The sequence below is a fragment of the Pseudomassariella vexata genome (genome assembly GCF_002105095.1).
Source record: "Pseudomassariella vexata strain CBS 129021 chromosome Unknown BCR38scaffold_9, whole genome shotgun sequence".
Taxonomy (NCBI): Eukaryota; Fungi; Ascomycota; class Sordariomycetes; order Amphisphaeriales; family Pseudomassariaceae; genus Pseudomassariella; species Pseudomassariella vexata.
Window position 1 is genome coordinate 1,166,897 of NW_024467964.1, and position 24,583 is coordinate 1,191,479.

The 24,583-nt window shown below is 49.1% G+C and overlaps 5 protein-coding genes and 1 non-coding gene across 6 annotated transcripts; 3 read left to right on the top strand and 3 right to left on the bottom strand.

The window, feature by feature from the left end:
* Positions 1-208: 208 nt before the first annotated feature.
* BCR38DRAFT_395282 (uncharacterized protein) lies at positions 209-6,860 on the top strand. The gene is made up of 3 exons (XM_040857629.1): positions 209-494; positions 548-4,635; positions 4,687-6,860. The coding sequence occupies exons 1-3, from the start codon at positions 492-494 to the stop codon at positions 6,536-6,538; spliced, it is 5,943 nt and encodes a 1,980-aa protein (XP_040714229.1). The 5' UTR covers positions 209-491; the 3' UTR covers positions 6,539-6,860.
* Positions 6,861-9,231: 2,371 nt separating this feature from the next.
* Positions 9,232-9,334, bottom strand: BCR38DRAFT_t226. Its single transcript has one exon. It is a non-coding gene; the product is annotated as a tRNA-Thr (tRNA).
* Positions 9,335-12,966: 3,632 nt separating this feature from the next.
* BCR38DRAFT_475764 (uncharacterized protein) lies at positions 12,967-14,254 on the top strand. The gene is made up of 2 exons (XM_040863017.1): positions 12,967-13,102; positions 13,158-14,254. The coding sequence occupies exon 2, from the start codon at positions 13,218-13,220 to the stop codon at positions 14,007-14,009; it is 792 nt and encodes a 263-aa protein (XP_040714230.1). The 5' UTR covers positions 12,967-13,102; positions 13,158-13,217; the 3' UTR covers positions 14,010-14,254.
* BCR38DRAFT_475765 (uncharacterized protein) lies at positions 14,148-15,632 on the bottom strand (the record flags this gene model as incomplete). The annotated part of the gene is made up of 1 exon (XM_040863018.1): positions 14,148-15,632. The coding sequence occupies one exon, from the start codon at positions 15,630-15,632 to the stop codon at positions 14,148-14,150; it is 1,485 nt and encodes a 494-aa protein (XP_040714231.1).
* Positions 15,633-19,816: 4,184 nt separating this feature from the next.
* Positions 19,817-20,109, top strand: BCR38DRAFT_486654 (uncharacterized protein; the record flags this gene model as incomplete). Its single annotated transcript, XM_040864057.1, has 2 exons — positions 19,817-19,859; positions 19,925-20,109. The coding sequence occupies 2 exons, from the start codon at positions 19,817-19,819 to the stop codon at positions 20,107-20,109; spliced, it is 228 nt and encodes a 75-aa protein (XP_040714232.1).
* A 3,090-nt stretch (positions 20,110-23,199) lies between these two features.
* Positions 23,200-24,413, bottom strand: BCR38DRAFT_438365 (uncharacterized protein). The gene is made up of 3 exons (XM_040860582.1): positions 23,793-24,413; positions 23,651-23,726; positions 23,200-23,587 (listed from the first exon to the last, which is right to left on the bottom strand). The coding sequence occupies exons 1-3, from the start codon at positions 24,070-24,072 to the stop codon at positions 23,440-23,442; spliced, it is 504 nt and encodes a 167-aa protein (XP_040714233.1). The 5' UTR covers positions 24,073-24,413; the 3' UTR covers positions 23,200-23,439.
* Between the last annotated feature and the right edge of the window lie 170 nt (positions 24,414-24,583).

The window sequence follows — 24,583 nt, forward strand, 5'->3', positions numbered from 1 at the left end:
GGCCACGCTTGCAATTGACGAGACGGTAGCTCCACCTGGGCAGCCCCGACTTGTACCATGGAAATTGCATATTGTAGCCTTGCAGGCGAATACTCCACTATAGCGGCGATCTGATTGCTTCAGCGGGTACCTGGAGCAGCTAAGATAAAGTCGTACCTGAAGAAGGCCAGCCTCGCGTAGCTATCACATTTGTATTGCTCAATGGGGAATTTGAGATCGCCCTCGCGTCTTCCCATCCCCAACGCGACGAATAATTCGAATGCAAATGATTCAACCGTGACGTCGTATCTCGCAGCGCAATCATTACGACAAAAATTAGACTCATGGTTCTGAGATTTGGTGAAGCTCAAGATCAGCTGCTTGGGTGACTTCACTCGTCACCTTCATGTTAAAGCATTTCGCCATGCGATAACCCCGTTCTTGCGACCAGACGAACGAGGCGCAATTCGAGCAACACACTTCGTGTCGCCGGACTCTAGCAAAAATTTAAAATGGTGAGGCAAACCATGCGCGCGGCTCACATACATTCATACTGATTATTCGACAGCCGGTGTTCGCTGCGATCAACGTTGAGCTCGAGGAAAACATCGACGACGAGGTCGACAACACCCGAGAGATCCACATCGATGAGGCTCTGAAGCGATTTCAGACGGCGCTTAAACTTCACTCCTTAGGACCACGTCACTATGCAGAGGCTTCCGAGGCATACAGCTCCCTGTTCGAGTCCGACATCTTTGGATACCCTGACAGCGCTACCGAATTCGAACGAGCCGAGCTACAGACGGACCCACGACACCTTCCGCTAGATCTATCGTTCGCGCAGTCCCTTGATGCTTCTCAGGCTGATATTGATGGCAGCGGAAGCAGTCTTCCCCAGGCACTTTACCTTTCATACAAGAACCACGGCCAGTTTGAGCTCGACGGCATCAGACACCAGGCGAAGATTGCAGGTCCCGATGCAGGCTCCGTTTTTGAGCAGAAAGAGACTCGGGAGAAGGCATACAAGGCACTGTACGATTTCAGCGCCGCCCTTGATCATGACCCCTCGGATGCGGAGCTGTGGAGAAGGGCCGCTCGTGTTGCTGCTTTCCTCCAGAGCGCCCGAACGAGCAGATACTGTCTAGAGGCCGCCATCGAATTGGATGACGATCCAGCCGTGGAAGAGGTCGAGCCCCCGTCTTTGGCGGAAGGGTTCGCGGGAGAACAATTGAAGGATCATCTCGAGACATTGATGGACGATGTCGCTTTGACACATCCAATCATGGCCCCATATACCCAGCGCTCGATGCCCACCCAACTAAAGAAATATATCGACCCGATCCCATTCCTGCCGAACCCGACAAAGGAACTTGCCGTGCCGCAACCTACGCCCGTATCTGGCGATCAGCAAGATGTGCGACCCGTATTGAAACCAACAGAGACCTCTTGGGCTGACCTGGGTATGGCCATTGTGCATTCGGTCGTAGCCAATGGCCTTGCTGCCTGCGCTGTCTCGATCGAACTCCCCGATATTTCTGAAACCCCGGAGCCTATACAGCAGACTCTAGTCGAGCGATTGAAACCAAATGCGCTGGAAGACGCTGAAGCACCTGGGGGCGAGGAAGATCCCAGCCGGACTATCTCACCGGGGGTTCGCATGGAGTTTCCCGAGGAAACCAAAACCGAGGCCGCAACGATTCCCGAAAATTCCAAAACCGAACGCAGTGGGTCTCTTTCACGCAAAAGGTCCCAGTCGACTGCTGGTCTCAACGATGGAGACATCGAGGAAGTGGTAGAAAAACGTAGCAAGAGAACCCGACGTAGAGAGACAGCTGCTGAGGAATCCGTGGATACGCAGACCCTGTTTGCTGCCCAACTAGAACCATACCAAGCAGCTGACAAGAATCTGTTTCAGACGGCGCGTAACATGGCCGAAAACCTCGGTGTCACTGATCGTGCCGCCATGGATCGCCTTGGCGAACTGGTCGAGCTCTCTGCCTTCGACAATCGAACTGCTAGGATTACTGGAGCGGCCATGACAGACTTGCGTGACTCCCTTGTATCATTTGAAGAAGACACCGCGAGGATCCTGCTGAGCAAGAAGGAAGCGTCGTCATTCAGCTTTGCGTCGTTCCTCGAGCATTCTCAGCCGGCATCACAACACAAATCTGATACCCCTATATTTGACGAGTCCAAGGGCCTGAGGGGCTTTGCTCATAAGGTCAATGCCGGCTGGATAGGGATCACAGATGTCGCTTTCGAGTGGGTCAGGGAGGTTTCCTTGTCGTATCTGGACTATAGGTGGTCTGATACCATGAAAATTTCGGTGGTGCAAGTCATCAGCCATTTGGACGAAGACATATTCACCCGCATGCAGCACGAGCTGCAGCGCTGGCAATGTGCTCCAGATCCAGATCGGACACTCCAAGATGTTGCTCGAATGGTGCAGGTGCTCTTTGAACTACACTTAGATGTGTACGAACGGATTACAAACCCCAATAGTGCCGTGGACTTCAGCATCCGGGTTGAAACCAAAGGACGCCTGGGCAGGTGGTTCTCATTTGCAGCAAGAATGAGTCGAGAAATACCCGTGGCTTCCGATAAGGCACTAACAGTGCGCTTTCTCTGGGCAGCAGTCTTCCATGTTACTATCACAGAAGGTGCTTCGAGGGATCATGTTCTTCAGTGCTGGCAAAGTTTGCGGGACTCGCTCTCGACTGATTACGAAGGCATTATTCTTCGGCTCCCCAACAATGCTATCCTGCCCGAAATATCAACCCAAGCTGCCGATCGTGAGATCTCTAAGCTCACAACGATGGACTTTTTCCTTGGTCTATTTCAGGATAACTTGAACGATCCGGTCTCGGTCATTGACAGTTTGGAACCAGTTTTGAACCCCAATTCAGTTTACAGTACAGCAGCAGGTTCTCAGTCACCACCCATGGACTCGCCAATAACGGATGGGCAGTTGGAACCGACTTCTTCGGAATGCCCAAAAGCACCGGTCCAAGACGCGCAACCCATCATGGTGAATGCAAGCCAGGGTCTCCGCGATTTGTGGAAGTTTCTGTTGGGTGCGAGTACGGAACTTCGCCTTTTCCTCTGGACGCGCCTCGGTGATGCTTACTATGCTATCAAATACACAACCAAAAAATTCTCCTGCAACCTGAGAAGCATTGAGATGATCGTTGACGATTTTGAGCGAGATCCGTACATCAGCCTTCCGATTGAAGAAAGGCGTGCCCTTTCTATGAAGATGCTGAAGTTTCTCGACGACATTCTCATCCAATCGTTATCTCTTGCCCGGGACGACTCAAGTGCGTTTGATATTTTTGATGAGGACCATCTTAAATCTAGCATCGCGGCGTTGATGAAGCTCAGTTCCATACTGCACACAGCGTTCATGTTCGAGGATGAAGTTCGTGTTGGGATGACGTCTGCGCCCACTGGCAATTCAACATTCTCGTCGTTCCTCAACAAGCTTCGCGAGATGCAAGTAAGAAACTGGTCGTTGCTCTACAAATTTCTCAAAACAGGCATCTCTCAGAACAAGTCCATGTTCAGCAACCCGGAAACGGACCTAGCAGACTACCTCGCAGCTGCACATCAGGTTCTGGGTTTGAGGAAGTGCTGCAAAGCCTCCGACAAGATATTCCTTGAGATGATGCGCGAGGAACTTTTGAAGCAGAACCTTGTTGATAACTGGGAAGATTATCTTGGTCAGGTTCTTTACGATCTTTACGGACTGAAACTGGGCGTCGGCATTTGGGAAGTGCAGGATCATGGCTGCCCATCAGAAAAGCTCGAGCGACGGAACACGGTGGCTCTGGTGGACAAGATCTCCGTTCTCGCCAACCGGATGCCAATGAAAGATTTGTTGAAATCGGACTTGAAGACGACCATCGAACACATGCAACAGGCCATTGGTCAGACAAAAAGCAACCAACAGACCATTCACAATCTCAGGCATTTTACTGAGTATCTGAAGAAGCCGATCCATCCTCTACGCCTTTACCAAGCTCTGAGGGGCAAGGTCACGATCGATGCTGTCGCTGTCAACACACCAGACAGCTCATTAGCCAAGCATGGATGGTTCTTCCGTCTTGGCATGATTGCCTTTTGCAAGTTCAAGGGAGTAGACCTCAACCGGAGACAGACCCCTGGTGCCCTAGATGATCTCCGCATGGGTGCCACTTTCCTTCGCCAGCAACTCCAGTTTACACCTGATCGATGGGATGCGTGGTTCAGATTGGCAGAGTGCTTCGACTACGAGCTTGATGAATCCGTCTTGTGGACGGCGGATAAGATGAACAAGGAGAGGGCAGAGCTGGTGAAGTTCCAACGCAGCGCGATTCACTGTTATGCTCTGGCTCTATCGCACTCATGGAAGGCCTTGCCGCAAGCTGACGATGAGACAATGGAGGCGATCCACGAGCTGTACCACAAGTTCGGCATGCGCATGTATGCTTCGAGCCGGGAGCCGTTCGCGATGGAGCCATTTCAACACAGCGACCAAGAGAGATTCTTCATCCAGAATAATATGGGCGCCGGCACTTTCAAAAAGATCGTCCACAAGCAGATGCAAGACTATAAAGTTTGGAAATATGCTGCAAATTTGTTCCGGAGGGCCATGAAGATCAAGCCTAAAGAGTGGAAGTAAGCCTCAGTATTGCCCCTCGTTTGAATTCCTCCGCTAACGTGTTTAAGAAATTCTTACATGCTTGCCAAATGCGTCTGGAAGATGTACCAAAAGTCACCAGACGCCCTTGATGAGAGTGACAGAAAAAGCCAACCGACATTAAAAGACGTCATTGATGCGTTGGAGATATCGATTGGGGCAGTTGTTGCGCTTCCGAAACCCCGTCACGGACAGGATCCAATTCTAGAGCCGCACTATAAGATTGTGTCCATTATTCATAAGTTGGTCCTCCGCTCAGACCTTGGACTGCAAGAAGCAGCCGACACCCTGCAGCGCCAACCATATGCAATCAAGGACGGCCAGCACGTGGAAATGACGGAACCCGAGGATTGGGAGCCATATGTCATCCAGGCTTTAACGCACTTGCGCGAAAAAGACAAGTCCAACTGGCAGCACCGTATAGCCATCCGCCACGCTCGTATCTTGTTCGACGAATCGGAAGACCCAAGTCAGCTCCAAGCCATGGCTGCCAGTGGCGTCCTCCAGAAGACCATGTTCACCAAGACAATGGTAATGAATATCTGGAAGTGCGACGCGGAACGCCCCGGTCGGCACCACGTTTACACAGAGCAGTATGTGCGCTTCATGGTCAAATTGCTGGTGAGGCTGAAGGATCGTACCAACTTCGAACCGTTGTTGCGACGATTACGCAAGAAAGGCGCCGATTTCTACCACTTTAACGACCTCTGGCAAACCTGCGTCCTGGCATATCTGCGCCTCATTCGCCAAGGCTTCGACATTGAACCAGTTCTTGACGACGTGTATAAGAATATGTCGCCTGATGAGTTCGAGATTATTGCTAGCCGCATCAATGAATGGTCTATTTCCGGAGAAGACGGGTCCGAGAAGCACCCCGCCTTCAGTGCGCTGAAGGAAGCTATCGAACTCAAGAAACTGAACTCTGGCCTTATGAAGGCGAGCCCTATCGACGATCTAATCAATGACGCGTACACAGCTTTATATCTCGAGGTCGGCAATTCCCTGCCCGGTCCCTCGCCACAGTCCATAATCCAGGACCGCAAACGCGAGCGACAGGCGGCTATTCAAATTGATGGTACGGGTGACAGCAAGCCGAATCCTTTCGGCAATATCCTCAACCCGCAGAGCGAGCAGAACTCGGGAACAGAGGGCCCTGGCGTTGCTCCAGCCAAGGAAACCGAGGGTGTGACAAGCCGGAGTCGCCGTGCCATTGTTCGAAGACCCGACATTCTTCGCAAAGCGGAGCAAGCTGTAACGCGCGCACTGGAGGGACCAGCGAAATCTGCCAGAGAGAAATCCGTTCGTGCTAGTGTTTCGAGTGGTAAAACCAGGAACAGCGGTAGCCAAACGCCAACGGTTGATGGCAAAGCTGGCGGTGTGGACGAGGATGATGTTGAGATGAAGAATGGCGATGCGCACGATGGCGGGAGTTCCGCGGCTAGCAGTGTCCGAGACGAGGCAGAGGATAGAGACGATCGTTTTGATGCAGATGACGAAAGTGATCTATCAGATGTGCCTGACGAAGATCTACTAGATGAGGATGAACAGGCGCAGCTGATGTTTCCCAACTTGCTGCCGAGACACGCTGTATCCGACAGTGGAGAAGAGGAGCACCAAGAAGAGGAAGAAGCAGACGATGAAGACGAAGACCATGATGGCGAGGAAGCCGAGGAAATAGGAGGTGAGGACGACATGGAAGATGACGGCGATGAGGAAGTCCATGAGCATGATGAAGAGCATGACAGCGAGCAACAAGAAGAGGACGAGGAGCTGGAAGAAGAGGAAGACGATGAAGGCGCTGACGATACTCGTGATGAAGTTATTGTGGGGGTCAATACCATCGTCCGCATCCCCCCACTTGTCGAAGAGATGGAAGAGTAGAGGTTTAACCTAGCCATCGTCTCATGACGGCTTGATTCCCTAGGTGGAAATTATTGGGTCCTGGTCGCTCGGGCTGGTCTCACTTCAAAGAAGATGAGCGACCAGCTTATTATCTCTGTGAGGGCCTGTGGATCTGAAGTCTACCAGTATCATCACCTGGACGGCGTTAATTGCAGGACGGTCTCTACGCAAACTGGCTATATAAAATGTTTTGTAGCTTTTCAGCGAATGACGCTGACACCATTTCACCACTCTGTATATTTATCATGAGTATTCATACCAGCTTAGGAATAGTTTTGCAATAGCATAGTAAATAGTGGGGTTCCCATCATGGTGGCTCTTATTCTCGGCGTCACAAGAACTAGAGTTGAGCACGCGGAACTTAGCTTTATCACAGTTGTAAGGTCACGCAAAAGGGTTTCCAATCTTCAGGTTCTAGGCCCAACTGTGCTCCGAACCAAATATTCATATACTCTACGATGCGACCAGCCACATGGTAGGAATCTGATAATGGTATTTTGTTGACTGCTAACATTACAAGCACAATTAGATTATAATTTGGGAGAAGCGATACTACTTCGATTTCAAACTCAAGATTGGAGGGCAGGTCAAAGCAGTGCATCACAATTCACATATACTAACTGGCGACAGTGCAGCTGCAGCTAGAAATTTACCCTTTTCACAAGATCACGACCAGCCGCGATATGCAATTTCTAGCTTATTGTGTGGCATCTCTTAACACCCTTACATAGAATTAAACTAGCGATTCAGCAATCTCTTCCACCAAAAAAGCCCTATAACCACGAATTCAAAGGAAATACACTTATTGAGAAGTTGCGAGACTAATATAGAAATATCACCGAGGAGCAGGAGGGCCCCTCGATGCGAATGCCGAAACAGGGCAAGTACTCAGACCTAAACCGACCGGAGGCGTCTACCCTATGCCAGATCAGGACCGGAAAAATAGGACTATCAGCTTTCTTATTTAAGATAGGAGCCTTCGGTGTGTACTCGCCGTTATGCCGCTGTGGAGAGACCCCCGAGACGGCAGAGCACGTAATCCTCTTTTGCGGCCTGCTGGAAGAATCGAGAGAGCGCCTACGGGCCACTATCGCACCATGGCCGCTGCATACACGTAGAGACCTGGCAACGGCGACGGGGAAACCAGTAGTCAGCGGGACTATCACAAGGTGGCTACTCAGGACTGGCCGGATAGCGCTTAGGCCCGGATAATATCGATCTTCTCAGGGGGACTTTGTTAGTAGGGTGAGAACTAACATAGTATTGTGGTGGACGTAACGCAGTCGCTAATAGAGCGAACCTACGTAGCAGCGTATGTATTTAGTCCAGCCATTAGGGCACGGTTTGACATACGGGAGCACTTGTAGAGGTACCGGGGGCTTCGAGCCTACGGCGTATTTAATAATAAAAAAATAATAATATAGAACTAGTCCCACGACGTCGCAACATCGAAATTATTTGATCAAGCTACCTATTTACTGAGGACCGATCGAATATCAACTTTATATATATCTACTTGTAGGCATATGAAAAAGAAAGATAAAGGAATGAGTGTAAATAAATAGACGTAAATAAATACAAGTTACTAAGACCCAGTTGCATTCTTCACCGAGCTTCCAAGCTTGAAATTGGCACTTCACCCCAAATCGTGATCTCATGGTAATTTTCGCACTAGGCTTCAGAATCGTTATTCACTATTCATCCCAAAATTTCAAAGAGTAATCTATTTAAAGTTCGTATCATTCGTAGCGTCCGGCCCTATCGCCACATATAACGGCTCAGCGACACGGCCAATTAACCCAGGTAGGCTGCCACGGTGCCCACGCTAGAATGGGCTTTCGTAGATATCTGATGGGTTTCTTAAAGTAATTATAATCACATGAAAGGGTCCCAGGATGTTTTGGATAGTTTTTTCTGCCTCGGTTTGGGCCCTCTCGTTCTGTGCACGATGTAGACATGACTTTCCGTGAGGAGCGGATGGAGGAAAGGCTTTGTATGTCTGGAAGCAACTGTAACATTTCGGACGAAACAGGAAGAATAATAACAATACTGACCAAGGAATGCAGGATGAGAAAATAAAAAATAATAATATTAAATACGCCGTAGGTGTTAACCCTCGGTACCTCTACAAGTACTCCCTTAAGGGGCTATAGATGATATAGCGGGCCCTTAAGCCGCGTCGGGCGGTTATACAGGTAAACTTGTAGCCAAACGACTACTAAACCTCCTGTCCCTCCCTAAGTCTGTGCTACAACCCCTGCCTGAACTACCGATAAGTGTGGTAATGTGGCACTTAAATTCGTCCTCAGGGGTGGGATGCTGCTGATGTGCAGAAGATGCTCGACTATTTTTTTTGTCGCGACAAGTCGTAGTATCTGCTAATTGGGGTTCTCGTCGAGCGTATACATCTCAACCATACGCTCAAGTGGATAGACCGTAACGTGGTCTAGACGCTCGCAAGAATCGCGGCGAGAGGGGGTCCGATAAGGGGTCGGATTAACGATTCGAATTCTGGACCGGCTGTCGAGTTATATTCCGCCGACGTAGTGCTTGACGGTTGACTGGCTAGGATGCTCGTAATCCTAAACTGCACCAATCTCCCTATTATCGCTAGGTAGGCGAAGTCAACAAGGTGGGCAGCGCGCCGTAAGGGTTGACTAAACCCCCTTGTGTGTCAGCTGCGGGATTCGAACCCGCGACTCGTCACCGACCCAAGTGGGCGAGGCTCAAATCGGTACTTATCTACCAGCGAAGTGACCAACTACACCAGCCGACTGAGAAAATAATATGCTGTCTGTCTGGAGCAGAGAAGGATTGGGCTGTAGCCTTCCTTGTTTTGTTAACTTCCAAAAGCTCAGTACTTGCACGTTGGGCCCAGGTTAGGCCATACAGGGCGACCAGCTTGAACTCCTTGAGCTGCAGGCGTCGTGCCACGCGATCTCAAAGGCTTTTTGTGTGTCACTAACAATTCTCCCAACCTTGCACAGGTCGCATGTGGGATTTGGTAAGGCATCCTGCATTGTCGAGTATGGGTTATTTCGGTGATACATGCTCGAAGTGCGCATGCCCGTAACGATGTTGTGCTGCAGGATACTGGTGGTCTGTACACATACATGACCCGTCCATCGTGTAGCCTACCAAGCTCGAGGCTCTCATAGCCTTGGCGGTATCTTGTGCGGTCAAAACTTGCTTATTCGCGTACACAGCCGAAACATCCATCGCTTTGTTAAGAAACCTCAAAGGTTCCACAAACGGATTCGGGACCAGGTTAATATTAGAATTTATTTCCCAAATTGCCTGGTAGTCTCTAGTGTTGAAATTCCCTCGAAGAAGAATATAGTAGTTGACTACTACTACGGGATACGGCTCTAGAAAACTCCTAGAGTTGAAGAACATATAGACAGACGTCTAGTCCGCGGGTGATACGAAAAGGTAGGGGGACCCACTGGTTAGGTGAATCCCATTCAATTAGATACTATAATGTTGCGCACTGCTGCATTATAGCATCCTCCCCCCTAGGTGCACGCATCAGCGGGGTACCTGTTTCTATATATTTCCTCTTAAACCTACGATGGATTTATGTAGTATAGCTAGAAAGCCTCGAGCATTAACCTATATTAGAAAGGCTAGTAACCTCTCTATCTGTCCTCGATAGGAATTAGTCCTAGACTATGATATACGGATTCTTGAAATCTGTGAAGAAAACTTCTATGTTGTCACCTCTATAACGAGAAGTATCCAGTAGAAGAAGGAGAGACGGTGAATTTCTGTGCAATAGCTTAGATGAATTAGAACACGACGGTTAAATTGCGGTTGTTTGTTTCAGTCTCGTGGAGATGGTGTGAAAGCTATCGGTGGGCATAAACCTCAAGTCGTGGTTTAGGTTCCCTATCATTTCCAAAAGATAGGACAAAATGACTACTCCAGGACAAGTTACTATGAAAAAGTCAAATTTCCCTGGAATGGCTGGAAAAATGGGACTGCAACCAACTCGATCTCGAACCCATATACAAGTGGCGGGTTTTTGATGAATCCCCTGTATTCCGACGCATTAGATGTCATTCTCGCATATGGTCACAGTCGATTGTGTCTTACTATATATCGCTCCTTGTGACGAGTAACTCGTCCTAAGTATCAGAACGACTCCTGGGCCATCTTGTGTCTCCATATTTTATAGATTATGGGATAGATGGGGGGCTATCTCGGTAGTTTGTAGGGTGGCCCCTATCTGTGACGTTGATCTAAGGTCATAGCCAAATATGTGTAACCACGGGCTGCACGGTATAGTAATCATCTTAATAAACCGGTGCAGAGCTGCCACTGAAAAATGGTATTATTAATGTCACCCCTGAAATTGAAGGTCTTTTTAACAAATTTCATTCAGGTACTCAATTGGCTCTATTGGCTCTATTGGCATCCTCCCTAAACGATGTCCATTTGTCATTTTAAACTGCAGTACCGTCCATGTGGCTCATTGATGTGATTGAGCTGGCGGATGCGGCCGGTAATACTCGTCCGCAGCGCCACCTACAACTGGAGATATGACTAAGGGCGATGAGGTAGGATATCTCGTATACTCGTTCATAAGAGATGTGGCACCAGAAGAGTTACTGGTATAGCTAGGCGGTGTGGTTTGTGGCACTGCGTTGTCTATGACCAACAATCGACCATCCTCCGTCTTTGTGTAGCCTTTACGCTGTTGTCGCCCACGACCCAAGTTCCTGAAGATCCACACGAATAGCCGCATTCCGGTAGCGTACATGAAGGATTTCCCAATGACGCTCCAACGGCGAAACGAGTGTCCTTTTGCCACCCGTGCTTTCTCTTTGTCCAAATGCATATTAGCCAACCCGTAAAAGTGGCGGCTTCTTGGTGGTGAGTAGACCATGTGGAACTTGAAACTAACCTTGCTTGCCATATTTTTTGAGTCCATAGAGTAGCACACACAAGAAAATAAGAAGAGAGATTATCATTATCCACGCCCACCAAGGCAGTAGTTTGCCCCCGTTTTGAATACCCGTGATAACAGTGCTGCCCCTACCCTTTCTGGGCAACGAAAAAGAAGACGATTTGCTCCTACTGTGTCCCCCACCAAAGTGTAAAAGGGGATCGCGGTGACTTAAGGCAGGCATCGCGCAGAAAGTTTTCGATGGGGAACAGGTGGCTGGTGGCTGGAGTTGCTGAGAAAGAGCTTCAATTATATCGACGCGATGCTAGCAGAAGAATTTCCTGACGTGTTGACCGACGAGGACAAATAAAGGAGAACTTGAGGGGCTTTAGTAAAACAACATACAGATCATGGCTGAAATTTAAACCACCGTTTGGGAATGCTATTATGCTAGACACAGCGGATCAGCTTGAGTGGCGGTTACTGCTGGTCAATATGGCGCAGGTTGAGACCAGGCCATGCACCCTGGGGCACGGCAGTGCAAGTGGCTCATCAAATCTTTAGAATGATGGGCGTCCAATCATGCATGACATAATTGGGACATGAGTGTCTTAGCAGGCTGCTAAGTTTGCACTTGTCATTTAGATATCCCTAACAACGACTAAGTACTCACGCTATCTGGAATTGGGACGACGAGGGTTATCCGGTTAATTGTGTATAGTTTGTTAGTGCTGCGCGTTTCGATGAGCCTCTGCTACGCCAAAGACATGCCCAATCTGAACCAGACACTCTAAGACAGTCTACAAGTATAAAGCCAACCGGCTACAACTAAGAAAGATGCAAGAACCTTAGCCAATGTGATAGTCACCACTACTAACAGGAAAATCGAGGGCCAATCTACTGCCATTCAACCTGCCTATGAAGTTGGCCCGATTTTTTCCATCCACGTAATTTCATCTGGAACATTCGTCACCACTAGAGGTTTCAAGAAGGAACAAGCCTGTTTAATGTGCTATATATGATACTAGAGACACATGGAATTCGAAGTATAGAATGACTTTCATCAGACTTGTGGGTAAGTAGGATTTTTTAGTTGTACATTCGGTAGCCAGAAACCTCTAACAGATTAGATTCATATTTTCATTTCAAAACGTTTTAAGGGAGACTATGCGTAGTATCATTATAGAATAGTAGCGTCATGCGGATAGACAATGGAATACCCTGATACCCCCCTATTCCCACACCTGATAAACACATAAATGCTTCTCAGGAATAACAAGACGGCCAATTGCTGCGACATACTGAGTGATGTATACATGGTATTGACCCTGGGTGATCAAAACCAAACATCCTACTTCTTCTTTTAATGGCTCAAGAATTCATTGTATTCTCTCGAAAACTGTGGCTATAATTTCTCATCGAACTCTGTCGCTTAGTATTGCATAAAGTGGGGCGCAAGATGAGGGTGAAAGCAAATGCCCCACACCGCCACTGTTCCGAGATGCGACCATGAAATAGACCTCGGCCGAACGTGAACATCAGGACCTAGATTGACCAAAAATCCCATCAAACAGTACCTAACTCAGAGTGTAAATTCCTACTCGGACAGAAATGACCCGTCTTGGGACCTACTTGCTGTTAGTTGTGTGAGAAACGTAAGCAATCAACGGTGGTGGCTGAAACATTCGACGATGCTGACTGCCCTTGAAGCCATCGGTTGAGCGCCAAACCACTTTGAAAGCCTACCGCGTACGATACGGTGACTTGGAAATGGTGTTGTCCAGGAGAAAGGTTGCATTTCGCAGAAAACCTGGCACAACACACATTCAACCCAAAAACAAACATCGATGGCATCCAGTGGAGCCGTTCCGCTTCCTGGACCTCGCACCCGAGTTGAGAATAGCTATCCTGAAAGTGGTTCTCTTGGACTTTGACCCCAAGGATGTCATAAACCTGTTCTTGACATGCCACAAGGTCTACGATGAGGCGGCTGCCATCTTCTATTACGAGGTCCTCCTAGACAACACCCAGAGCAGAGCGATCGCGGATCCCTTCCTAAGCAGGCCCCTGACGTCTGTCACGTCCCGCCGATATGTGCGAAATTTGGTCATGAAATTCCACATCCGGGAATACATCCATCTGTTTCAAGAAACGTATGGCCCTGCCCTGCGCGACATGGTTCGAGAAGGAAACTTACAGCACCTGCGGCTCGAGATCTCCCCCAGGTTTCCCTCAGCGGACTTCTGGGGTGGCACGCGTTGCGCCTCAGAGGACGACTACCAGATAACAGCCGGCAACACGGTGGTGCTCACACCTCTGTTCGTCACGCAGCCCCCGTTTCAGAGCTTCCTGAAATTTCTGAATGAGTCGAATATTCCCCAAATAACGCTATATGTCAACGGCGAGGATCATCACAGATTCTGGTGTCCCTTTCATGCGGCTCATGCGAAAGGGAAAGAGTGCAAGGGGGAGTGGCCAGGGAAGAGAGGCCTTCTGAGGATCAAGTGGAAGAGGGTTGTGAAAGTGCTGAAGGACGCTCAAATGGTGAAGACGAATCTCTGAAGAGATACTCATGTCGTTCGAAGAAACAAGAAATGCACACATAGTCAAGAGATTGGAAATCAATACGAAGAATCTTATTCGACCTCGATACAACTGATTACTGAAGAATATACAACGAATTACATTCCTGCGCATGTCTCACGCAAACGACCACCCTCCCGTCTTGGTCTCAAAAAAACCATCAGGGTCATACTTCCTCTTGATCTTCTGCAGCTCGCTGTATGTCGAGAACGTAGCCAGGGCGTTCTGGTCCTTCGCCGCCTCGTTCAAGAAGAGGGGCAGATCCGTCGCCATGGGCGTCGCAGCCACCATATCGCGGAAGCTTGCCTGGACTTTCTCATATGTAACATTGAGAAGATCCGGCGGGGTCGAAAGCACGTAGTTACTCCAAAGCCACGGTCCGTCCGGCATCTGCAGAGCGTTGCCCCCCTGGGCTTTGCTTGCGTCCGTGAGACTTTTGGCGACGGGGTACAGATTGAACGAGGTGTAGGTGTATTGCCCCTTATTCGCGCTGGCCCAGGCGCGCCAGTTCTTGAGAGCGGTCTTATACGTATCGGTTTCGATGTGATGGACGCCCATGCGGAAGATGTTATCCGCGCGGGTTAGTTGAGCCAAAAGGGGCACCGGCATATCTGTGACCTGCGGGTAGGTTCGGAGGGATGACGTGTCGACCAGATTGGGAATGCTGGTGAAGTTGGCGAATGCTGTCCCAGGGTCTTCGCCGTCGTACACGACAAACAGAATAATGACCTCGTCCAAGTTCAAGTTCAGATCGGGCGTTGTCAGGGTCTCGTACGTCGCCATGACGCTGGCCTTCGGGTCCAAGTTGTAGAGGGTGAAGTCGCGGACAGCATCGACAACGGCATCGGTATGCTGGAAGAGGTATACGATGTTGCCTGCGAAAAACTTGCCGGCCGGGCGACTTTGGACCGTGTACTTTGTAACTACGCCGTAAGCATTGCCTCCTCCGCCGCGCAGGCCGAGGAACAAATCGGGATTGGACGTGTTGGATGCTGTGACGATCTCCCCGCTTGGCAACACAACTTCGAGCTCCCGGAAGGAATCGCATGCCATGCCGTATTGGGGTGAAAGGTAGCTCAGTCCGCCTCCTAACGCCAGCCCAGAGCCCACTCCGTTTAGTCTCCCACCCATCACAGTGCGGCCATACGGCTGGTAGAAATTGTACAAGTCTCCCCAGCGGTTTCCGGGCTCGTACGTAGCAAGAGTAGTTGACTCATCATATGACTTTGCCGTCATGTATCCGAGGTCGATTAGGACGCCATCGTCAACTGAAGAAAAGAAATCATTGGTGTTGTGGCCACCGGCCTTGATCGCAAATCTGGTACCAGCCGCGTTGATGGCTTTGAGAGCCACCGACACGTCCTCCGCTGCCTCTGGATAGATGACACAGGTAGGTTTATAAGAGCTTTGCCGTGCGTTCCAGTAGTCCTGCTTGCTGGATATGTATTCCAAACTAAGACGACTGCTCGCCACCTTCTTGGCGCCCAAGGAGGATGTCAAAACTGAGCAAGCAGAGGTTGCAGGGGATGGTGCTGTCAACGCATTGGTCGGCGAGAGATAGGCAAAAAGCCCTGCAAGTAAAGAGAGGCTAATGAAGGACATGGTGCTGGAAGCGACTGTGGTGTTGGAAACGAATGTGGTGGTTGCCCGAGTTTATCAAGGTGATCGACTTGATGTCGAACACAACTGCGAATGCATGCCTACCTACTTGGGTAACTTATAGACGAACTGCGCAGTCTCAAACACATCCACCTTTTAGCTCTGAATCGCAGTTGTGTACATCTTGGAGCATCGGGCCTTTCCCACACCATAGTTCATTTGCCTTTCCCTACCCGCAATGTGACAGTTGGGACTATTGGAAATTGGCAAACAACGATACACCAGATCTGGAATTGTCAAACCTACATCGGACTTACTTTGGGCGGGTTCGTTATTGCAATCCACTATACGCTGGACCCGAGGGTTCGGATGCTGCACCTTGCACACCTGGTAGGCCTTATGTGATTAAGCACCTACCCACGGCCAAGAGTTAAGCTGAAAGTTTCGACAAATGCCAACATCACACGCCTAACCAGCTCTACCAGGCCACGCTTTTCTCCCGCAGCGCTGACTTGCTGGATGCGGTTTTAAATGAGAAGAACCTTGGCATCACGTCCGGCTAGATGCAAGGTATCGGACTTAGTGCAAGCAATTACAGCAAAGCACTGAACTGAACGTGTCTCCCCTCCCCAGAATCTCCCGGAGAGCGCAATGGGCCATAAGGGCCTACAAGTACATGAAGACATACAACGAACCCAGAGTATGTAGTGTATCGGAGCAGATGGTATGAGGTGTTTGTCTTGGCTGAAGATACCGGGAGGTCCGGTCATTTCGTTATTATAGATAAGCAAACTCTAATGTGGCCGTCGGGTACTAGGACCCAGAAAAGGGTTGGTGCCGTCCGTCACAAGGAGACCAGCTGGCATGTTCTGCATTGCCCAATCAAGCGCCACTACCTTCATTTGCGAAAACTTCGCTTCTGTCTCCCGCGGGAAATCTAGATTCGTAGCTCTTTCTAGTCTGAACGACGATGGATTCTCCACATGGGATCGTGATAAATGTATGCACGTCTCACATCGGCCAAGGACTGATATTAATTGGACTGGATCTATCATTTCGACCGAACATCGAACGAATCGAATACTCCCGCATGTCTGTATCCTACTTACTTACAGTACCGTGGCGAGCTGAACTTCTCGATGTTCCTCGGGGATGCAACCAGTCCTAGTATTCCTATGGCAGAGTTTCTTTGAGACACAGGTAAATAGCTCTGCCTAGTTGTCCGACCTGGCAATATCATCCGTTAGTGGCAAGTGTCGACACTAATTTCGCGACACCGGTGGCGTGGTATCAATGTCGCCATGCTGCAAAATATGACTAGGCGTTGTTATTCTCGTATTGAAAATCATTGGCGGACAAACTATGGCGAACCGGATCTTTGGAGGACTCGGCAACAACCGATGCAGCGGAAGTGGTCTTGCCGGCCATGCCTTATTATTTTGGCCAAGCTGTGAGTGGTCTATTAGCATCAACGTAAACACCGTGTAGTTACACCGCGCAATAAGCCAGGAAAAAATGGCAGTGCGATGCAGCATGGTACGATAGTACAGTATCGATGTTACCTATGCAACAGAAGATACAGTGTTCAATGGCCAAACCCTTCTCTGGAACTTCTTTAACCTTTTTGTGGTTTGGTTCTTTGTGATCTCTGTTGGGATCAATGTTTTAGCCTCTTTGTCGTACTGACTTGATAGTGCGTTCAATGTGATATTTCCCCTGATGAGCACGAATATAGTTAGTTATAGTGCGGACACAGACAGAGATGCTTTGTGCCCAGGTACCCCTCAAGTCGAATGCCGCTCGGTTCTTTTCCAAAAAAGATAGCCCCGCAGGCTCGCGGATCTTCACAGAAGCCCTTCACAGTAGTGTTTGGCCAAGTAATACCAACCTATGATGAAGGTGGCCAATAAAATTCTCGACATTCGCTTCAAAATTGTGCGAAAGGGTGAATAGGGCGCGGGCTATAGCGTAGAAAATACATGCATGGGTCTCATAAACAACTACATGAAACCGAACACTGGTTCAGAGGAATACTCCGAGGTGGTGCCGTGAGCTTCAAGACATAGAAGTAGAAATGAAATGTTACGGACAAGTTGTCGCAAAGGAGCCGAGTCTGGAGACGAGCGATCCTCCAGGCTTTGGTCATCAATAATCTACATTCATCTAGCAAATCAGGTGTTTTACACGCTGTGCGGTTATTTGCTTCTCGTGTTGGTATTCACTTTCTCCGTTCTGTTGGGTGTATCTTTCCTGGCACTTTTATGATGACTGTGGGCAGAAATGGCACAGTACTCAGCCCATGCACGTGACAACTAGCGTAACTACCTAGGTATGTAGAGCTGATAGACAACCTACGATAGCTTCCCAATCAAGAATGACGTTGGGCCGTTTTTGCCCACAATTACAATGATCTTGACAATCCCGATGACAAATTAGCAATGACGCACTATTTGTACTACTCCTGATCTGGTGGGGCTAGTCACACCATTCTGCACGATATTCAGCCTCCTCAACTCGTGTAAGTAGTAGACTATGGCATGTTTCGCTGATTGCATCGATTGGCTATTAGACAATGCACACTAATTGGCGATTTCGGCGATAAATGACGCTTTGTACATATACGAACGCTTCCCGGAGTAAGAAGCCGATATTCGGACCAGTTCTATTCCAATATTCCACTGTCTGTTAGATTATCATGAGGTGTACAGAAATCGAGGAGGATCCGAAACAACAGTTCTCACTCTACTATCTCTTGCATCATTTCGTCTTCTCCTGCGAAGCTGTGGACTTACTCTGGTCGGCATGTCCATAGTACCCACCCGGTATAACAAACTTTACCCAGCGATCAGCAAATCAGGTCCGTCTTATTCCATGTTAGTAATAAGTGTCCAGGGTGAGCAATAGAGGACCTAGACCACAATTGCTTGTTCTACAACCACTGTTTAAACCATCGAAGGGTACGTGGGTGTTTGCGAAAGCAGTTTTGTGATCTCCAGTATGGCATGGCTTTACATAAAATTTCAATTGTGGCGGTCTCTTGACACTTGACACGTATTGTAAGTCAGGCCATAGACCGAAGCGCACCCCACATCGGCTTGAACGTCAGCGCACCGTCCCCCGTTGGTAGGACCCTGAAGAGAACACATCGTCTCCACGGCTTGTCAGTACGAGCATGGTTCTAGGCAGCTGCCGAGGACTTTAATGCCGATAGATGACTTGCAACAGAAACCGGTGGACGGCTATGATCTAGAACAAACGGCACTTGGCGCATGTTGACCACCATGACCTGTCAACATGCAAGAAACAGCCAAGCGATCTCATTCCCTCTCGTTGCAAGCCAATAGCAACAAGTTCAAAGTGGACTTCCTCACAGACCTGCCGGCAAAAGCGCCGCGAATCCTTGACTCCCGTCTACCCGTTCTGCCCGTTTCATGTACTTGCGAGCTAGAGTATCGGGAGGGTCCCGGCTATCCTGGCCAATCCCCACCATCAGACGACTCCTACATGCAGGTGCAGCGATCCTCTCCACTTGACCGGCCGAGCCCATCTTGCACTCGCCTCAATTGTTGCACGCATGCGGAACAATTAGGAACTCTCCGAATATCATGCTACTTAAATGTCGTGGCCTGCCCTACATGGCATGTTAACAGTCAGGCTTCTGAGAAAATCTTGTCATGTAAACCATCGAGGTACGGCCGAGCTGCGTTTTTCAGCGGGCGTATCTACGCCCTGTCACCGTCGTCCCATTATCGCATGTTTCCATCAATGATGTACAGCCCTTTAACTACTGTGACCCCATGCGCGCTGCTACTCGTCTGCATCCGGAGCTGTCCCTCAGTGTGATCGATCCCGCCGACATCTCCTAGTTCCAAGTTTCCCATCGTTGCCAAGATACCAAGCCTTTCCAGCTGCCGCCCGAGCCCGTTCGAACTGCTGTGCTCATCAAATCCTCCTCGCTCCCTGATAGGCCGAATAGTCGACGGTTGAATCCAGGTGGTCACGCGGATACAACCATACTTACTCGAGTACGCGCAACTAAACCATGTCGCCGCATTTCTCCACAACGTCGGGTGTGTATCCGGCATATCTGCCTCATCTGCACAAAGTCAGTCGGGTAGAAAAGAAGCTGTCCGTTCAACCCCCGAGATACACTCGCCCTGTTTCCATCGACGAAAACAATGTTGACCATGCGTAAAAGGGTTCCCGCGGCTGTCGCTACCGTCGGCATTGGTGAGTCCAGCCTCCACGCTACCCACGCATGTGCGGAGCTCCCACACTAAAACGACGTCATTCAGTTTACGGCATCGCCAAATACAAACAGTACCGAAGTGAACAGCAGCAACGTTCGCAGTACTCGACACGCCGCTCAGCAGCCGAGCAGCATTCGAACGCACTCATGAATGCATACGGAGACCGGTCCAGTCTCGCCGAATTGGAACAGGCCATCAAGGAATATGAGGCCCAACAAGGCAGGCGGTGATTTCCCCTCACGAGCCATCAGATGAATGACATTGGGAAGATGGCGAATTGGTGTTAACGGCGTTTTTATGCGATGTGGGAAAACGGACGGAACCCGTCTTTGAGATGGCGTCCATGGGATTTACAGTTCAGGCGTCAGAAGGCGTTTCAACTTGCACCAGCATACGCAGTTGCGACAGATCAGTTGCAAAATCAGGTCAATCGAAGCAGCGATAATATCCCCTAGCCACGTTGCTGTGATATTCACCACGATCGTTTTGCCAGCCGTGCTTTGCCATTGGCGTGTTCTCTTGCATCGTACGGCCGATCGTGTCCGAAGAGTTGCGAATGAGCAACGATGAATCGAGATGTACATTTCTCGTTTCGCTGTTGGGCACTGATGATGGGCCATGACCCAGCCTGTTGTTTTCGGCGCGAAGGCGGTGATGCAGAACGAAACTACTTAGGTTCGATTAAATCGTGCAAGTTGCCAAGCTTGTGGTGACCTGCCACCAACAACGGGTGCGTAGCGGCATACTAGGCCCTCGGGGAACCACCTAACCTCCTCATTGATTGGCTTTCAATATTGAGTTCACAAGTCTAATGCAGAGGAGCAGACCATTCGTTAGACAAGTTGTGTTATGTTGCTGTTCTTGGTACGCTGAAGCCTGACATAGCCACCAGTAGGTAGCCCCCTATGAGTTGGCACCAAGTGATGCAATGCCATAGTATGTGTGGGAAATTTGGTGGCCTTAAATGCCTAGGTTAGTGCATTTGGGGCAGGCATACGTTTGTATTTAGTGGGGTCCCAGCAGGCCGTTTAGGTGTTTGCTCAATCTAACCAACGATGCTAGCCAGAATGCCAGCAGATCCGGATCCCACGATATGTCTGTCAATCCAATTTTCACACATTATTCATCGAAATTCATGCAGGCGCGCATCTTTTCCTAAACCACTCATAGTAGACTATCAGTCACGTCTACTATACTGCCACCTCTGACTTAGGATAAAGACACAGTAGCTGCAACTGCGCAACTGTCGAAGCCTCCATATGTATTGCTATTTTCTTTATTTCTTGTATTTTTGTATCTTTCTGAGAGAAACATGTGAAACAGCCCAAGACAAAAAGCGAATCTGTCCTCTGACAGATTTCATCTGCGCGGGTGGCCGGCTGTTGCTGCTTTAGCCGGAGTAGGGGGAGAGCTGGTGTAAGTTTAGCGCAGCCAAGGAGGCTCCTTCTCTCCCCGGCCAAAGTTGCTAACCCAAAATCAGCAACCGTATCTGCAGGGATATTGTCTTGACCGCATTTTAAAACAATGCAGAGGATCCTGACTCCAAATCACTCAAGTCCACACACAGCATACTGCTACTAGCATCTATGATTAGACTAGCTATTATCCTAACATGACAACTCGCTTCTAAATAGAGCTACCGCGTCATATTTATCTCTTCCATGGAATAAGTCACATCGCTCCTAGGGAAGTTCAGAACAATTGCCCAGGCAGTCCTCTAAGGCAAGGCTCGGGACAAGCTATGGACAGCTGAGCCACGCTCGCAGGAATAGGCAGACAGACGGGGTTTTTATGCTTCCTGGCTTGCTCATTCTGGGATTAAGATTGTGCTGGGACGTTTGCGAGGCAGAGCGGTATGGATCATCGTGGATTTAGTAGCTAGGCTTGTAATCTACCGAGGCTAGAGGGCCTCGGCGGTAATCGGACCACTGTTGTCGTCTCTTCTCTTCCCTCCTACATTCCTGCTCATCTCATTAATCACTTGCCGGCATTATGTCTCCCAGCCCCGAATGTGGCAATCTGCCTTACCATTATGTCCCAATAGATCGGCGGCGCTGAAAGGAACGGCGTATGAATCTTGATCCTGCTACTGTCGATATCGCGTAGCCTGTTTTAAGATCAAGCTCGTGGGACAAGGCTTTCTCGCTCGGTATTAATGCCCCTTCAGGAGTGGTGTCGGAGATTCAGTGGTTCTCTAAAGTTGAACGAAGTACGACATCCAGCTATCGCATTGTGGGCGAGATTATCGAATATCTATGAATTGAGATTGAGAGCAGCGCTTATAGAATTCTCTCAGTCCTTGGCTATCTGAGCATATCACCTTCGTCCATATATTCCCAGCTGGACGCCACAGATAAATTATGCAAAGCCCATAACTGCTTTCATGCAAGCCAAACACGCCTTGACTATGTCAAACGGCTAGTTTTCGTGGCACAGCCGCATGACTCGCTATCTACTCTCTTATCAGCGAGATATCTCGGGATTGTCACATACTAGTCTCCGGAGGGTTTCTACGATAAGCTGGCTTTGGAATTCCTACACACGTAGGTTCCGACCAGGTGCTGCCATCCTTATATTAGGGCTCTATATTCCTACCTATAGCAGTGCTGGCGGACCATACATCCCTGGGCGATTAATTCAGAATACTTGCTCTGATTCCAGCTTAGGAAGCAATGTTATATTACAACCTTCCCTATAAAATGCCCGTAATATCCGGATCTTATGGTCTATATTAGGCTACCGTCTTCGATACATAGACGTCGCTTCTCAAATACAAAACTCACATTAGAACATGTGTTCCAGATAATAAAAAACGAGGCACTATACGTTGGCAGTTTTTGACAGCTATGCCGACACTGGACGATCAAACAGAAGCCAGTTGCCTTGTCAGAAACGCTCCGGATACATCAAGGAGCAATAAGGAGCCAATCGTGCTTTACCCTCACGCATTTGCCTTTGCGGTGCTCCATGGTCTAGTCAAAATGATAAGATAAATCCTTGAAGAGAGAAACTGAAAATGTACTGCAGGCCAAGCTCTTGGTTTGGAAGAAGCCATTGCGTAGTTACAGATATTTTTATGAAGAAACATGTGGTAAAATCCATTGAAGAGATCTTGGGCTACTATATGGGCTGTGTTTGTAATTTTCTGGGGAATACATACGGAGCAGGCTTTGATAGATGTAACGGCTTCGGTGAAGGCGACGACGGAGAGGGAGAGCTTCAACGCTTGGAGCGTGAGAAGAACAAATAACGAAAATCGCGCAGCTTCCGCAGGCCAGGGCGGGATGCGAGAATATTCTCAAGAACAGTACACTAGCCCACTGAGTATTTTCAGGGCATTCAGGTAGTCATAAATAATAGATTAGGCTAAATCTAACCTAACATGGTCGGAGATTTCAACTTAAAGAGTGGCCTGTTAAACGCAGCTCCCACGATTTCCCAGTCCAACAAAGTATAAATTAAGAACATCATCGAAAGTAAAGCAATCCATGTTTCCATAGCTCTCATTTACCCAGTCCAATAGAAGATTACCCGCCAAAATGGCCTCTTCACAGGCCAGCTTACCCAGACCAGCACATGTAACTCGTGACCTTGTCATTAGGGTTGTTGGCACCACAGACAAATAGACTACCTTGGTTCAGATTGCTATAGCCGGGGCTAGTCAAGTCAAAGTGAAGGCACCCATTATCATCGGTGCAGCCGGCGTTGCTACAAGCCAAAGTCAGCAAAAGATTCAGTGAGCCACCCGTGCGGCAACCGAGGAAGACGAACAAATAGAATCGACAATACGCCCCACTGTCGGGCCCAACAGAAGAGACCTGGTCGTTCAGGTCCCCAGCCAGTGGAACTATGACAGATCGTTAGTCATCTCGTTATGGCACTGTGGAGTAGTCAGATTATGATAACAACGCACCGCAGACATTCTCCGGTGCCACGATGTGGACGCAGTGCCCACCCCAATTGGCGTCGGTGCACAAGTAGACCCCAAAGTCGGCACGCTTCTTGATATCACGCGCTTCTGTAACGGTGGAGTTGACGGATTTACCAGCGCCCTTGATCGACTCAGGTATGTCCTCGGGCGCGATGGTGGTGTAAGTCATGCCGGCCGGAATGCGAGCCTTTAAGGACTCGGGAATCGTAGTTGCGGCCGTCGCCGTGGCCATAAGGCCAAAAATGATGGTGTTGAGAAGCATTTTGGAGATGGCTGAACGAAGGGGGATAACTATCAAGTTTGTGACTTGGAATAATGAGTTGAGTTGCTGAGAAGAAGCAGAACCAACATGAGATGTCGGGCACCTATTTATACCGGAACTTCGTGCTTTGACTTCATATCATTACCTCTATTAGTTATGAATATCTACACAATGCTTCACCTAGCAGATGACTGAAAGTTTACGAGGTCCCATGTCCGTCCAAGAAGCTACAAGATGCAAGTCGTCTTCCCCTTCAGGCAGGTCGATCGTGTCCCATGTCCGTGCCAAGAAGCTACAAGATGCAAGTCATCTTCCCCTTCAGGCAGGTCGATCGTGTCCCAGCCCACACATAATTGCATTTCCTACGTAAGAATCCAATGGCCGCTCAGCTCACTTCATATCGTACAAATATTCTATATCAATAGTAACGCACCTCCATGTGTGGCGCTGAGCCAATACATCAGAATGTTTTCAAAGTTATCGGTTTATCCGGTATTACCTCAGTAGTCCA